Consider the following 17,888-nt stretch of genomic DNA (forward strand, 5'->3'; position numbering starts at 1 on the left):
CAATACACTAGATGTTATTTATCGATGTTTTCAGGTAGCAGGAGGCTCTTGCGATTGTCAGAAAGTAAGTCTTTGTATTTTGAAAATGTTCTTTTCATTTCACAAGATGCCGCTGGACAGTATTTGTTCATTTCATTGCTTGTGTTGATATCCTGATGTAAAATGGACTTTTCTGTATTCAGAATTTTCAAATAAATAAATAAATTTCAGTTGTGGAATACCCAGGCTAATCCTAGACAGGTTCCCCCTGAAACACCGAATTCACACGTTGCAGGAACTTCAACCTGGGTTTCTGGAAGCTATTGCTAACTGCTTCTCCAATTCAGCTTTCTCAACTTCTCCTAGTACCACTTTCTTTTTAACAATATCGAAAAGAGATTGGATGGGCAAAGACAGAAAAAAATCTAATCTTTGTCCGTGAAAAACTATCAACGAAATTTAATCATATTTTTAATACTTCATTTAAGATTAAGATTAACTGCATTTCATTCAAATTAACAGCACAATCATAAATTGTACATGGTACAACTACAGACATAGCACATTGGTCTGTATGGCCTAGTGTGGGTATTCAAACTCAGGCAGCAAACAGTCTGCACTATGAATCTCTGGTTCACACCTACCATAACATGGGAGTCGAACAAACTATATTTGTCGGGTGAGATTTAATGCAAAATAATCCACAACATAGGCCAAAGATTAAGAAAAGCATATTTTTTTTTAATCATAAATTGTGATGCAGGTTATTTACAAGATATAATTGTGACAATTTTCTTTATCAAAACCAGGGACCATGTTATATGCCGATAAAAACTGCATGAAATATATCAATAAATACCCATATACCGCAGATGCTATTTCAGTTTCTACATGACTGTCTTCCAATTACTTTAATAGTAAAATTAGCACTTCAAATCACTATTACTTTAATGAGGAAAATTACCCAAAAATCATGTTTAACATGTTGTTTGAATATTTAGCTGCAGTCCATCAACAGACATAATCGCATTAAGTTTATGTATTTTTATTATGTCTAATTTAAGAATAAAATACGCTCATAGTGCATATCTTCATTACCTGACCATCATTCCGTTAGTTTGTACTGTCTTCTTTTGTACTCAAATAAACCTTCACTAGGTTATACAGCAGCATTGTTTGCAAAAATTAACATAAGTTTATAAAAATCGCAGTGTCCAGGCCTACACAGGCAACAAATGTTTTCAGTTACCAAAAATGAAAGTTCTGTTTGAGCATGGTACATTTGCATTTCGGCAGACCACTTAATCTGCCAAAAACTACTCTAAATACCTGAAATGTATTACATGTTTAAAGCATACTTGACAATAAATAACTCTGCTGGCAGTTGTAAATGTTGCCTTCAACCTACTGTAGAAGCAAGCAATATGCTGTTACTTCTCTCCTTCGGCATTTATTGTCACTTCTGCAGCACATGCACACACTCACAGATTTATCAAGATGTCTCAAATAACTCGACCCCTGTATTGTCGCTGGAATTTGAAAATGTGACTCATCTCTGAAAGGTTGTTGGTTGATGACCTTCGCAACCAGACCACCTGCAACGCTATGGAATGCATTTTGGAATGTCCTTGAGCCAACTAGTGCCCATGAGCAGACAGAACTAGGCTATTTTTTAATGCTGACACAAAGAATGGGGAAAATGAAGCATACAAACTTGAAACAAACAATTACATGAAAATTACTCCGAATATATGCAAATTATATGCACGTTAAGTTAAAATATGCACTAACGTCCCAAATATGCATTTATGTGCACTATAAAACTTTACCAGAGTAATCCACATCAAGTGAAATGGATAAATTGGTCGAGAGCATATGAATTTTCCTTAAGGAAAATAACATGCAAATATTCGCCCCCTAGTAATCACTGAAACCAATTTTACTGTGTAGAAATTCATCAATTTGCTAATTGGAAAACTTTTGTCTAATTATGCTAATGTTGTTTCATAAAATTTGGCATTAACCTATGTTTAAAAATCATTCCACATTTAATTGCAGTGCTTTCATCTTACTCCATGCAAGTACAGTTGACCACTTACCTGATTAACCCAAGTTAACTCTGAATTTGTTTTTGCTTTACATATTATTTACCCAAGTTATTTCGTTAAAATTGTAAAACTGCAGTGCACTTTTGTGCCTACCCGGACGGTCTCGTTTGAGCTTTAGTAGGTGTTGATTCCCATTTTGGCCACTAGTTGGAAGGTGTAGATAGCTTGTCGAGGTACTGCTGCCATCTACCGGATTCCCGTGACACGACGTAGTTGTCGCCTTTCCAGTGGTACTTGTGGTCATTGTGTGAGTGTGGCGCCAAAACTTACTGAATGTTTTTATGTTGTGATCTGGACTGCAGCTTGCAGATTAGCGAGTCTCTGGTGCCTGGACTCCCAGTCAGTATAATCTTCTGTGGGGCTCGTGCTGTGTTGTCCATATGTGCTTGTGATTGCTTTTTCATCGTCTCATTTTATCAACATTCACTCTCATCTTTGTGATTAGCCAAGAGTGGCAGGAAAGCAAAATGAAATAAATCAACCAATTTATCCTTTGCTTTCCAGGCTGCCCTACGTGTAGAGGTGGAATTGGATCCATCTTTAGGGTTGGTTATTCTAGTTCGATGAGAAAAATCAAACTAGACTTCACATCAGAGCTACTTACTGGGAATTCCAGGAATTATGCATGAATTCTGCTTGAATTTTTTCATTTAATTTATACATATATATTAATGACCTGAGACAAGTTTTTTCACAATTGAGCTTTTATTTTTATTGAAGGAAAAGAAAGCTGCATGGAAAATAAAACAGAATTATCTCAATCCATTTGCCTTTTATTAGTGTCCTTTGCAGAACAATCTGTCTGACAGATGGAAGATTATTGCAAGATAAAATATCTTGAAGATGGTTACATAAATTTGAAATTCTTATAGTGTTAACAATTTTTCATTTGGTTACTATTTCCTGTAACATTTGTGACTTTTGTTTGTAGATGTATTTCTAGTCTGAGTAGGTATGTGAAATGGCAAATGTAACCTTCAATTAAATAAATCCTACTGTTAGATTGAATTGAATTAGAATTTTTGAATTCATCGTAATCGCACAGATCATTTATATTGTTAATTTAGGTATTTGTGTGGGTGTGTGGTGAGAGACAGTAAAACCTTAGTTTAAATTATAGAAAACATCTGCTATAGTGCAGGAGGCCTTAGAAAGAACGTTTCGCAGACCAACAGCAGACGTCGCTCGCACACTATTGCCGATACTCTCGTGTCGTCTGCTCCTCAGCCAAACAAACAGGCCGAGGTAGCAAGAGGCAGAGGTCACTCACCTTTCCAGAAGGGTGCAGCGAGTTAGCTGTGGCAACCGGGCTCACTCATTCACGGACCTGATTGGTTCTCGCAGACACACCCCCATATTGTTGTCTGCTGTAAGCCCGCGAAGCTATCTTTCTAAGGCCTCATGGAGTATAGTGCACTTTAATTTTTCCAAAGTTCGCCTTGAAAACTGGTGAACTTAATTGTGGTCCTAGAGTGGCCACCCTGAGAGCATACTGGATTACCTTTCAGATAATGCTAGTTTACTCTAAATCAGAAACAAAAATATGGAATATAATAATAATAATAATAATAATAATAATAATAATTTAGGGTTGAGCCAATCGGTATCGGAAAGTATCGGTTGGAATTTATTTGCTGATACTTTTCCGGCATGTTGGTCTTTCATGGAGTCCTCAAGAATGCCGTGCAATATTTTTGCCGAGTGTAATTATCCAGGAAATTATGCAAAATTCTAGATTCTTTCAATTTTGCACCAGTTTCGTGTAAAAAAATAAAACTGAAGTTTGTAATAAAATAACATGTAATTTAATATTTTGATGTAATTTCAAATATTTTAAAGGAAAGATCTTGGTAAATCGATGCATATAACAGCTCAACAGCCTGTGACGGCAAGGGCCTATCAACCGACTGCTGGCCTCACTCCAAAATGTCTTAGCTGAGCTGCGCAATTATCCAACCAGTTATATGATGACGTGTGGTCAGCACAATGAACCCCCAGTCGTTGCTGTAGTTTTTCTATGACCAGTTACGAATCTCATTCATAGATCCCCAATTTTCTCACGGTGGAGGGCAGCCACCGGTCCCATCCACTGGCCAAAATCTCAGGAGAAAATGTTGTTACGCTTCCTCCTAGGAGACTTAACCAGCACGTGTCCCGTAGCCCGAGACCAAAGCCTGACACCTTAGACTGTATAATCACGGTGCAGGACACACAGAATATATAGAGTGAAAACAACTAGGGCTGGTGCTGATGTCAATAAACTCACCAGTTCTCAGCAATACCAAAGCGTAAAATATGAAATACTTGAAGAATATCCATATTATCACACTCATGTTAATAATACTGATTAAAACAGGACATGCATGAAGTGATTAACAGTCAGATAAAATTGATGATTCAATTCTGCATTGAGCATCTTCATCAGAAGGAGTTAAAACATAATGATGTTAAAAGGTAAGGAGAACAGGAGGCATTTCCATGTATTACATATTAATGCACACCAATAATGCATTCTTACTTAGTCTTTTAAACCACATCATTTGTTCAAAGTATTAATTAATAATAGTCCGTTAGTATTGTTCTCCAAGTATAAGCACAAATTTACCAAAGTATTGCTTTAAAATATTCAAAAATTACATCAGAATATAAAAATAGCTGTTATATTATCACAAAATACAGTTTTTCCACATAATATTGGCACAAAATCAGTGGACACTTTGAATTTTGACTAACTTTCAAGATAATCAGATTTCATGAAAGTGTTGCATGGCATTTTTGTGGACCTGCGAATGATCAAAATGTTGGAAAAGTATCGGCCAATATCAGTACATGAAATACAACTGATTCTTTCCTGATATTGATACATCGGTATCAGATCATCCCTACTAATGATAGATTGTTGTGCAAATTCCTGCGCAGACATTGTGACAAAACTCTTTATGTTCAACTGTGCATTCTGTGCCACACCATGCTGCACTCTTGTTCTACAAAAACTTAAGTGAGTTCCCGCATCTAATAACATCCTTCTTTCAGCTACTTTGTTACTTTTTTATTCAGTCTGGAAAACCCAGATAAAATTAAAAGGTAAAGTTCCCTGTGCATATAGCACCATATCATGAAGGCACATTTAGGAGATATGGGGGAGGTAGGGTTCCACACATTCTCGATCTTGATCATTTTGGAGGTGATGTGATCAGCACCATGCCTCGGCTGCCTTTACCCCTCAGGATTGCTCCCAGATACACATTAATTTGAGGCTGGGTGAGCCCGAGAGCCCCTTTATGAGGGGACAAGGCTGGAAAAATTCTGACCTTAGATCACGCACCCTGGGAATCGAACCTGGGTCTCCCATGTGGAAGCCCAACACCCTACAAACTAAACCACCCAGATGGAATTAAGAATTACCCTGTATAGTGAAATTTCTGTATCTGTTAATCTGTAGGAAGACGACGGGGATAGACCTACTTCCCCTTACTTCCTGAAGTCCTATCTGAAGGTGTTGGGTCCCTCTGGAGAGAGCAGCAACACAGAAACTGCAGCTGTGGAAACCAGTGAGGGCCAAGGAGTCTCTTTCCATGTAAACGAAGAAGATTCCATGGAAGGTGAGCAACCAGAGGAAGAGGAAGGCGAGGCGGGAGGTCTAAATGAATCTTTTGGTTTCGAGATGTACAGGAGTGAGGATGATCCCGCATCAAATGAGCAAGTGCAGGATGGGATGGAACAGGAAGAGCAAACAGACAGTGAGTATCACATTTCTATCATGACACAAGGAATTTCAGTTTTCATTAAATAAAGATACTTAAACTAGGACAAGTCAAAAATGATCCACACTTTCACCATAACTTTCTTTAGGTTGGCCACCCTCCCTTCAGCGCTCGTATGCTGAAAGGTGGTACTACTGTGGTTACGTGGCCGAGGTTTCATATTAATCGCCCCATTTTTCTTTCTTTTGTTACAGAGTAAACATGCCCGCTACACTTGCAGTGTGCAACAAGGGAAAACAGAGATCAGCTTTTTGTTGATAATTTCGCACACAAACCCATAACTAACTATGGCGTGTCCAGAATTTTTGAAAAGGAGTGGAGAAGGTTTTACACTTTTTTTAGTAGTCTGTTCTCATCTTGCAATCTTATCCTGCCTTTCACTTTCTTCTTTTAGGAATACTGGGCCAAACGGGAGTTACAACCCCCACCAACCCCCCTCCCTCTTTGGGCACGCCACTGATGACTAATTTGCAGAGAACATGACACCGCATCGACTGTGACCCATTAATTCATCAGAATCATCTCTCAAGCTTGTTGAACCATCCCGTCAGTGGTGGAGGTTGATCGGCATCCTGCACCTGCTTCGTGCTTCTCCCTTGTCCGGTCATTTTTAAACCTCCCGATCCACTCATACACACTTCTACGTGGTAGAGCACTGTCCCCATATTGTACTGTAAGCCTGCGAAGAATTTTAGCCCCTGTCAGATCTTCAGACCAGAGAAATGGATCACTGATTTTTTCCCCCTTGGTGCACACTGTCAGTGGAGCAGCCATGCATACTCTGTTACAAAAGAAAGAAAAAAGGGGCGATTAATATGAAACCTTGGCCACATAACGACAAGAGTACGACCTTTCAACATGCGAGCAATGAAGGCAATGTGTCCAACCTACAGAAAGTTATGGTGAAAGTGCAACAATTTTTTTACTTCCCCTCGTAGCATAAGTTTCGTATTTGTTTTTTGTTATTTAGTGTCATTTTTCTGCCACTTGTGGTTAATCGCGACGATGACAATGAGTAATGATATGATGATGGGACACTTGCGAAGAACACCAATGCCCAGTGTGCACAATGATACTAACGTAGTTTCGCAGTGTGGTTATTCACCAGTTTTTACTTTTCAGAATGTGTACCTAAGCTCAATCCAATCCAACCCAACCACGATCGCCTTGGGGACTCTCACTTATCTGTAAAATAAACAAAATGCTTTGTAAGGAGGACCACTGGCCAAGCAAGTTGGACTTCTTATGCTAATAGGTGCTTATTACAATGTGATTTTTCAGGTTCACCCCCAGAAAGGGAACAAGATGTACCTTATACTTACCACGGAATGGATTATGATGACAGGAGCTCCTTTGAAAATGAACCGACCAAGGCTGCTGCGTCGAAAGTAGGCTTCCCTGATCCATCTCCAAGCTCTGGCCCCTTTCAGATCACTGAGGCGGGAGCGAGGTCTTCAGGTAAGGTTTCAGAAACAAATGTTATCCATCATCAAGCTTCTAATTGAGTGGCTCTGAACTAAAACTTGATAACCCACAAAAGTATGAAACCGAGAAAAACACAGCAGAACGTTCGTCCATTGCATTGTGGCTTATGGGTTACTCGGATGTTCCCATGTGCAGAGGCGCAACCACAAATTTTTGTCTGGGGGGGGGGGCAAGTACCAGGATAAACGTACCAATAATAATAATAATTTTATTAGTATTATTATTATTATTATTATTATTATTGATTTGCTTTATTTTACTTCGCTTCTTGTGCCACTTTTGGCTAATTTTTGAAGATGGGGATGAGTGATGGCATGATGAAAATGATGAAAGGATACTCTCAAACATCCATGCCCAATCTGTGGACACTAAATTGTGTACCTATTCAAAGTTTCTTTAATCAATTTTATATACAGCATATATTATTTAAATACATTACACAACCAATTCATCCATGTCACGATAAACCAACAGCAAAAATTACATAAATTGTCTCTGAAATGTGCATGCTCCCTTTCCTCAAAACAATTGTTCATGCATTTATAACAAAATCAATTAAGACAAGTGTAATTTCACGGAACTCCATGGCATTATATCATTTACAACTTTTGTGCCTCCCCGATGTGGTAACATCATCGCCTTGTGATCAAGGGGTCCCGGATTCGATACCCGGTGGAGGCACATAGTGGTTCAGAACCAACTTTAAGCTATAGGTCCAGTCTCAATGAGCCTTTCTGTACATAAAGTAGACTTAAAAAAAACACAAATCAATCATTCAATTTTACAACTTTTGTTTTTCATGTAGATTGTTCGGCGCTCAGGGCCATCTCCTGCCATCCCCTAGCTATGGTCCTGAACTTGATAAGACTAAGATCGCGAGCAAGAAAAGTTTACGAAAAGTATTGTTATTTGCATAAAATTTGAAGTTCTGGGCAGTAATTGCCCCCTGCAGGTACACTTGGCAGTCAATATTTGCCCCCCTCCCCTTAGAACTCATTTCAGACCAAGGTTGGGGGGAGGGCAATGCCCTACTCTGCAGTTGCGCCACTGCCCGTGTGTTTCTGGCTGTCAGCGGCTACTGAAGGAACTTCATTCACTATCATACATCAACTTAGACTGTGCAACAACTGCATACAATGTTAATTCAATTTTGAACAGTGTGTGGGTTATCAAGTTTTACTCCTGAGCTGCTCAATTAACCTTGAAGGTATTTTTTTTCAGCCTTTCTCTGCTAGAGGCAGATTACTGTCACTGGTATTTATTGGCCTATTCTTTGTGATTGTCTTTCATTGCCCCACTAATCATTTTACGAACTATTAAATATTTTTTTTATTTCCTTGCCTGGTATGACGTGTTACTTTATCAATATTTCAATGCCACTCACATGCACCTTTCATAAAAGCCACAAATGCATAACAGGTGGCTCGGTGACCAAGCTTATTAAGTGGTTGGCTTTCAATCTTGACACTGAAGTTCTACCTACAAGTCTGATATGCACCAACCAGCCTGTTTAAAGTTGCAAATGTTTTTGATACGCTTTGTTTGCAATCAGACTTCTCAGAGATTTTAACAACAAAGAGAAACACCATCTCACTTTACATTACCATCATGCATATGTCACATATTTTATCAGTTTGGTTAGGTTCATAAATACACACACTTGTGGCTAATTACAGCAATGTGGTTTCTAAATGACAAGCTTCACACATGGATTATACTTAGGGTCATACCAAATCATCACAAAAAAATTAATAATTAAGGTACTCACGTTTTCCACGAAGCTGTTTTACAGTATTGTTGTTTTTGGAATTCCAACGGGTATGGTGGCAGTGGCTACCTAAATTAATAGGAAATAATTTAAAACAGCTTCGCGGAAAACGTGAGTTCCTTAATTATCTATTACCGCGTCTCTCATTCCCACAGTATGGAAAAAATGAAGTTTTCAACCCGACTATCCCAGATTTTCATAAAATTTGGTAGGATGGTAGACGACATGAAGTAACTTACAAATGTAAAGTTTTAGCCCTCTGTGATACGCTGTGTTCGTACAGCATGATTGCCAACTTCACAAAAAATGTCAAATTTATGCTTACAAGTGCAACAAAAAAAATCATAACTTTTCACCTAATAATGGTATAACTTTCATCTTGGACTTATTTTGAAGCTAATGGAACATATTTTTCATGAAAGATAGTGTCATACAAAAACATAGAAATTTTCACTTTAAGGTCACATGATGTGTGAAACTTGTCGTCTTGAAAGAAATGGTGCCAAAATTCACCTTGAAAATTAAATACCATATCATCTTGAGAACTGTGAATTGTTTTGGTGAATATAACCAAAATGTTAGAGCAGAAAATTTTCCCTGTATTTTCAAATATACCCAGCTGGATATTTTTCCAATTTGTTCCAATAGCCAATATGAGTTTTTAGACGCTCTATCGGAACTGATTGGTCAATTGTAATGAATTGGTTTCTATTGGAAAGTATTTAATTGTTTTCAATACATTTCTTATGAAAAATTCTTACATCTGTAAATGCAATGGAGAAATCATGTAAAAGAACTAAAATAAATCTCTGGTAAAGCATGTGTAATTTGTAACTTAGAAAATTTTCACATACAATTTTTTTTCAAATATATGAACATGTTTTTAACTCTGTAGCTTCATTGTGTTTAACACACTTATAGAAAATCGAAAAAATGCTGCTTCAGTCATAAATTGACATGTTGTTCTTCCTTTTTACTTGCAAAAATAGCAACAAATTAGGTTAAATAAAGAATCTGACCCACAACACTTCGAAAAGGTCTTCTTCTTCCTCTAGTCCCTTCTGCCATCATAGCGTAGGGTTGGTTGCCTCGATCCATCTCCTCCATTCCTGTCTGTTTCTCATCATTCTCTTCATCATATTTATTGTCTTATTCCTTTCTCTTCCAATCTTTTCCATTCTGTCTTCAAACATTATCCTTGGTCTTCCTTTATCTCTCCTACCTTGCACCTTTACTTCTAGAATTTGCTTTACCTTTTTGTCTTCATTCATTCTGAATACATGTCCCCACCACTTTAGCTGTCTCTTTTCAATTATTTTCTCTAGCGACTCCTGTTCCACTTCTCTTCTTATTCTTTCATTCCTCACTTTATCTCTCCTAGTCTTATTAACAGCTCTTCTCAGGTATTTCATTTCACTAGCCTGAATTTTACTCAGATGTTTATCTTGAAGTGGTAAACTTTCCATTCCATATATTAATGTAGGTACCAATACTGATTTGTATAGCTGCAGTTTTGTCTTTACTGCCACTTCTTTCTTTCCCATTATTGTTTTACTGAACTGATAATATACTGTATTTGCTTTTCTTTTCCTATTAGGATTTCTTCATCACACCTACCATCACTTGTTATGATGGTTCCTAAATATTCATATTCATCTACTTCTTCCAAGTTCTCGTTTCCATATCTAATTGCTATTTCATGATCTTTTTCTCCTTTTGCCACCTGCATAACTTTACTTTTCTTAATATTAATCTTCATCCCTTTTCTTGCAAGTTCTTCTCCCCATTCTATTACGCTCCTCTGTAGATTCTCTTCACTGCTAGCAATTAAGACTATATCATCAGCATATAGCAGTACTTGCAGTTGTACTACTCTCATATTCCAATATCCTATTTGTACTCTTGGGGTTCTTCTTTTGCAAATTTTAGTTATTTCATCCATTACATTAATGAAAAGTAAAGGACTGAGACTATCTCCCTGTTTAATTCCTTTTTCTATTTGAAATTCCTTAGACTCGTTTCCTTCTATTCTTACTATTCCTTTTACATCCTTATATAAGCTTCTTATTGCTTTAATAAGTTCCTTATGTACTTCCTTACTTTCTAATGCCTCCCATAGATATTTTCTAGGTACCGAGTCAAATGCCACTTTCTAGTCTAGAAATGCTAAGTATATTCTTTTATTTTTGTCCAGCATTTTCCCCATCATTGTTCTTAATGCAAACCATGAAAATTCCATATTGCAAAAATCAAGAACCAATGTGAACATTTTTTCCAACTACTACCTGCTTTAAGGTTGAGTTCTTAAGAAAGATTTCTTCTTAGGTATTTATTAAGATAAATTGACTTCTGTAGTATGCATTAGAATTCAGAAAAAAATCGGTTCAAATGTGCTGTTTTTCCAATCAACTTCCAAATCACAGGAAATGTGGTGTCAAGAATTAAACTACCTCCTTTGAGTCAAGAAATGAATTTATGGCATATTGATTCTACAATATATACAAACTTACAGTTGGATACAATTCACCAATTGGAAATTGTCTTGGTTTTCCAATTGGTTTCAGTCAGTGGTAGCTCGTGGTAAACCAAAGTTCTCTACTAGTAATGTGAGTTTAAATGATGAATTTCATATATAACAGCCAACGTGTTAAGAAATTGATATATTCGTGTTTACCGAATATCATGTTTTACACATTTGCACCTATTATAATAAATTAAATAATTATTTAACAGTAATGCAAAGATTACGAAAGATCGAAAAAGAAATAGAATTCTAACAGATTTAGTCGTAGCATTTTTTGACTCAATAGAGGGGAAAATTCAGAAGAAGGAATATTACTTTTTGCACAGCTTGATAAGCACAATGATGAATATTTACTTGCATTGAACATGAAAATTACTAGTAAAAAAGTGACAGAAAAAGTTTCCTGACCAACATGACTAATTCATATGTGAAATAGGGCACCAAAATATGTAAATATCTCATGGGAAAGGTGACATCTGTGTTACCAGAATCTCAACCAATACACTAAGTGAAAACTTCAAACTTACCAGAAATCTTCTTCAGACATGCTTGTAACTGAAATCCATCCTTCTGTCCTTCAAGCTGGCAAACTTGTTGATAATACGGTTGTTAAAATCTGGAATATCCTGGGTGAACTTTCGGTCAAAAGAAATAATGGACAGAGTTGTTAATCTGTCCTCAACCATTGTGTTTCACAAAATTGTTTTTACACGCTTCATAGTGGAGAAACACCTTTCGGCTTCTTATGTGGTCATGGGAATTGTTACGAGCACTTTCAGAAGTTTCATGCAGTCACCAAATGTATCTTGGAGATTATTTTCATTCATAAATGAGAAAAGGGCCAAGGCTTCCGAGATGTTACTAAATTCATTCCTTGATATATTATGCTCAATTCTGTCTTCAGTCTTTTCTCATTCAAGGAAGGATAAGCACCGCATGCTGATTGCAGATCAACACACGGTAACTTGAGAACTTTTCTGGCAAGAATAAAATGGCTGCAATAAGGTTACCTCTGAAGAAAAATCTATCAATCGCTTGGCTTATAATTACGTCACAAACCTCCTTTGCCTCGGTGCTTCGATTGCGATTGGTAGTCCTCCTGCACTTTGCTGAAAACATAGCATCCTCATTCTCAGATTCCTCACCACATTCCTCTCGAACTTTTGACACATGCTTCACAAAAGGGGTAATGTGCTTCTCAACATAAGTTGATTCCATTTCTCTTTTCTGTAGCTGATTGTATAATATGTCAACATTTGGCATTATCTTGTGGAAAAGAGACGGCCAATAGTTAAACTTCCCATCCTTCAACATTTTTTCCAGACCTGCTGCTTGTTCCAGAGTAGAATCCAGTTTAATATCGTCTGCTGCTTGAATCGCTTCCATGCATTCGATCAGATCTTCCCTATGCTCGTAAACAGTGTTCACCAACCTTGCATGAAAATTCCACCTTGTCGTTGCAGGTCTCGGTAACCGCTTGCCTACCACTTCATCCAAAACCACGATTCTCTGGGACGAATTTGAGAAAAATATCGCTATTCCTCATAAACTAGCAAAAAATATTCACACATAGTGATTAACTGATGCAGCATTGGACATAACTAAATTTAGCTGGTGGGCATAGCAGTGAACGTAAGCTGCATTACTGTAACGCTGCCGAATAATAGCCTGCACACCATTTGCGGACCCGCTCATTACCGATGCACCGTCGAATGTAGAGTAATTAGCTTGTGAGGTTCATTTGTAGCATGCTGTTCTATCTCTTCAAGGATACACTGAGCTAGAGAGCATGCATCGTGGAGAGCTGGATTTAAGTATTTCCAAATTATCTCCACTGGTTTTCCATTTACAATATAACGGAAAATTATTACCATTTGAAATGCGGATAAAACATCGGTCGTTTCGTCAGCTATTACCGCCAAAAAATCAGCCTTCTCTGTTTCTTTTGAAATTTTCTCATGGCATACCTGTAGCATGCAGTCAAGCAATTCATTCTGAACTGTTTTCGAAGTTCCTTTAAAAACAGTAGCTTTTTCTAGGTGGCCTTTCAAACTTGCATCCAGCTCGCCACTGAAGTTCACAAGACCGTGAAATATTTCTGGTTTCGAGGAGGAAACAGTTTCGTCATGACCCCTGAGAGCTAGCTCGGATGCTCCACAAAAATGGACACAATTAATTATTATATTTAATACATATCTGTTCTTCGAAACTTCCTCGTTATGTTCATGAAGAGACTGACGGTATGCACTGTCCCAACCGTGCTTGAATGTTCACTTTCCCCAGAAGAACAAAGTTGAGAACATTGTCCATGTGCGCATGCGAAGCTTCATGCTTCTTGATTTTTTCACTCAAGTGATGTAGATCCTTCACCCCCACTTTGGAGCATGCAATATCTCCACCAAACAGCACACACGGAAAACAAAATAAAACATTCTTCTTGGCACAACCGCACAACCAATCGCACTTTCCGTAAGTTTCAACGTGAAATTTGCGAGTGAACTCACAACCTCTCTTCTTGGACACTTGTTCTAGATTCAAATTCGGCCTAGGCCAGCTTAGGTTTTTTATGCTTATTTTTTCATCCAGACTTTTGCTAGAAAAACTTCGCACCAACAAATTCTCCACACTGTTCACCGCTACAAACATGCAACTACAGCACACAACTACTGAAAAAGCTTTACTTCTCCATGGAAAACGAAGAAACAACAAGTGTCAATGCTATCGTCTTCCCATCCGGTCGTTTTATTGACTCGAGGTTGCCACACAATTTTCCCAACTTCTCAGAAATTTGTAGTTCAGAGGTTCCTGTAGCGGCTGATGAGTTTAGATGACGAGTTTCTAATTTATTTAACAGCTGGCTTGAAAAGAAATTTTGACAACTTTTACATTATCAGGAATTTTTTGAAACGTTCTAATCAAAATATGTAATTAAATCTAAATAATGTACTCTACATCATTGTAATTCAAATGTACATTCCACTAAACTCAGAAAAAATACAACGCATATATGCAATAATTTTACAAGTAACAAGAATCTGTACCTGACTAGCATATTGCATTACAAAGCTACGGATCCTGTTCGAATCCCAGCCTGGACATGGGTATTTTTTGTGAGTGCCCCTCCATCAATTTCATTATATCATCACTCATCCTCATCATTGTGATTACCGAAAAGTAGCAGAAAGCGACTGTAAATAACAAAAACCAAGCAAGAGTCTGTACATTTTCAGTTACCGATATTTTCTTTCCTCATTGGAAATTGTGTTATTTATTGCTCTACTCTTATGTCATAAGTGAGTAAGATTATGGAATACAGAATGATTTTTTCAACGGTTGGTAACTTTCTTTCTTATGTTAACTTCATTGCTTCTGGCAACTCTTCATTGTTTACCGTTCTCGGGAGAGAGGGCCAGTTTCACCTAGGGGGTGCGTTTCGGATGACAAACCCTCCACCCTCATGTGCACAGATCCCGTGCATGTTATTCCCTAAATTCCCATCGCCTCTTACCCCCTCGTGGCCCATGCCTGAGAATGCTCTATGTCGTAAAGTGGGAGGCCGGCACCCCGCCAGATTTCTCTCGAAGTTGCGTATTCAAACTTTGCAAGTAGAGACCGACTTCTAAAGAAGTAGCAGTGAGCTCCAACCTATAGTGTCAGATAACAACACCAATAATGCCGTAGGAATTAATGAAAACATTTGGAGTTTCTGCCCCTCAAAAAATTGTTATTCTAGGAGGTTTATTTATTAAATTAATATCTATAAATAGCCTGTTGCAGAATTATGCCATTTATGTATTTTCTTGAATATAGAAGCCATGATATTTAGAGGTGGGTGGAACATATTTCCATAATTTCACATATGAAGTATTCAGAATATTAAAATATTTAAAAAATCAATTTTTGGCTCAGAGTACTGCTGAAACCTAAATATAAATTGCAAATTTTGCAAAATTTCCATTTTTCAAGAAAGTGTTGCTCAACATTTTATTGGCTTCAAGGATACCCAGACTGCAAATTTCATAGTAAATTTCATATTAACAAATGAGGAAAAAGATAGCACTTTATGTTAGCATACTTATGGTAATTATCATGGAGTTTTGGACTATTAACCACTGTTAATTTTTACAAAAAAATAATTTTTTTTACCTACGTTGTAACATAACAGACTACACGGTACCCTGAAGACGGAGGCAGATTCAGCCTCCGAAACGTAGGTAAAAAAATTTATTTTTTTGTAAAAATTAACAGTGGTTAATAGTCCAAAACTCCATGATGAATAAATCACCACTGATTAGCTACAAAGAAGAATTATGGTAATTACTTTGTAAAAAATAAAGCACCCTCTTATTTTCAGATTTTGAGAGCGGTAGTTTTAATTTTGGTTCAGCATTCTCTGACCAATTTAATGCTCGGGGAGAGGAACCTCAATCAGTAGCTTCTCTCTTCGGTTACGGTGATTCACAAAGTTCAGCTGACGGCAACAGACAGGAAAGTGAAGGATTCAGCTTCAATTTTGGAAGCACCTCTACAACAGGATCAATTTTTAAAATGTTTTAAGATATATATTTATCCTGCTCAGCTTGAATAGTGAAGAGTTCACATACAGTGTTCATTAAATATTAAATATGTGATACTTCTTATGTTTTTCTTGTAAAACATGCCATGTAATCTCTTATTGTAGATATGTAAGAAGTTGCCATATTTTTTGCAGCTTTTTGTTTTATGCATCAGAATTTTCATCTCTTGTCTTAATTATTTAGATAGAACACAATTTTCCTTTCTTTTAATAATGTAAGTCATTTATTTACATTTAATTCAAAGTGTTCTCTTTTTATTAGTTGACTAAGTTCTATTACTTGTAAATGTTTATTGTTACTGTTAGAAGTTTCTTCGTTAGTTCTAAATATTGAATTGAAAACATAATTTCAATTCCTTTTAATAAGGTTAACTCATTTATTTGCACATAATTAGAAGTATTTTCTTTGTATGTTATACATTGTTACCTACAGCTAAATTGCCGATTGCATGTTTACCTACGGTATGTACATGAATGTAGAAGCCCTGTGTCCCAATCTTTCTCTTGCACAGGTGATAACTTTGAGTCATCAAGGTAACTGTTCTCTGTTCTCTTCTCAATTTCCGTCCTTGAGTCAGACTCTCTCTCGTACACATGACACTTCACATTTTTTTATGTGACATGTCACATGATCTCAGTGTGGTTACCTAAGACGTTGTCATATTTTCTGCAGACTTTTGTTTTAACCATCACAATTTGCATCATCATGTCCTAATTATATAGTTGGAAACACAATTTTTCTTTTTTTTTTAATGTAACTTATTTCTTTACATTTAATTCGAAGTAATCTCATCTCATTTAGTTGATTAAAAAGTAGGTAGTTTTGTATTACTTGCACATGTTTATTATTACTATTAGAATTCTCATCTTTAGTCCTGAATATTTAATTGAAAACAGAATTTGTGTTTCTTTTAATAAGGTTAACTAATTTATTTGAATAATCCAAAGGATTCTCTTTGTATATTACACATTGTTTACCTATAGTGAAATTGCTGATCACAAGATGTGATATTTAAGATTTCAGTCTGTATTTCTTCACCAAACCCTTGTCCATCGTATGGTGTTGATAAACAATATGTTTGTTGTTTAACATTTATTTTATTAAATGTAATTATATTTGAGTAAAGATTTGTTACTTTCATACAAAATCATTGAGATTTTCATTATTTTTCTGAACTCCCAAGTTCTACTGTTATGTTTTTTCCAAATACCATATTTGTCAGTGTCTAAGATGCACTAGTGCATAAGAGAGTACCAGAAATAAAACACAGTACACATAGGGTGACAACTGAAAGGTCAAGGAGCTTTATTGTTCCTCTCAGATGTACAGTAATACAACATTAGAAGAGATGCAAGTCATAGCGCGTGAGGCCGGGGCTCCCACTTAAAATGATGCAAAAGAGCCCACTTGCTGTCAGGTGTGTGGGATCGTGCATGATAGATCTGCCTTCCACGAATTGTCTGCACCATTGTCTGACCATAGTGTCACTTATGGCATCCAGTCCTTACACTTCTCTCAAGTTCCGGTGGATCTCTGCCAGCATCCACTTCTGAGCATGCAAAAATCTGATTACAGCTCGCAGTCTGTTTATGAGAACTGCCATCTTTCTCATAGAGTTGAGTGTCCATTCATCAATTTAATCATATCATCATTCATCCCCATCTTTGCAAATTAGCCAAATGT

General features: G+C 36.9%; 1 protein-coding gene across 3 annotated transcripts in view; it reads left to right on the top strand.

The window, feature by feature from the left end:
- Positions 1 to 17,254, top strand: part of LOC145979374 (uncharacterized) — a 124,455-nt gene extending 107,201 nt beyond the window's left edge. For all 3 annotated transcript variants that reach the window (XM_083112240.1, XM_083112242.1, XM_083112241.1), the window contains exons 12-14: positions 5,530 to 5,827; positions 7,133 to 7,309; positions 15,983 to 17,254. In XM_083112240.1, the coding sequence (XP_082968366.1) occupies positions 5,530 to 5,827; positions 7,133 to 7,309; positions 15,983 to 16,185 (678 nt within the window). In that variant the 3' untranslated portion in view covers positions 16,186 to 17,254. The remainder of the gene's footprint in view (positions 1 to 5,529; positions 5,828 to 7,132; positions 7,310 to 15,982) is intronic.
- Positions 17,255 to 17,888: the final 634 nt, after the last annotated feature.

Source organism: Lepisma saccharinum, chromosome 26 (assembly GCF_977018435.1).
Source record: "Lepisma saccharinum chromosome 26, izLepSacc3.1, whole genome shotgun sequence".
NCBI classification, from domain to species: Eukaryota; Metazoa; Arthropoda; class Insecta; order Zygentoma; family Lepismatidae; genus Lepisma; species Lepisma saccharinum.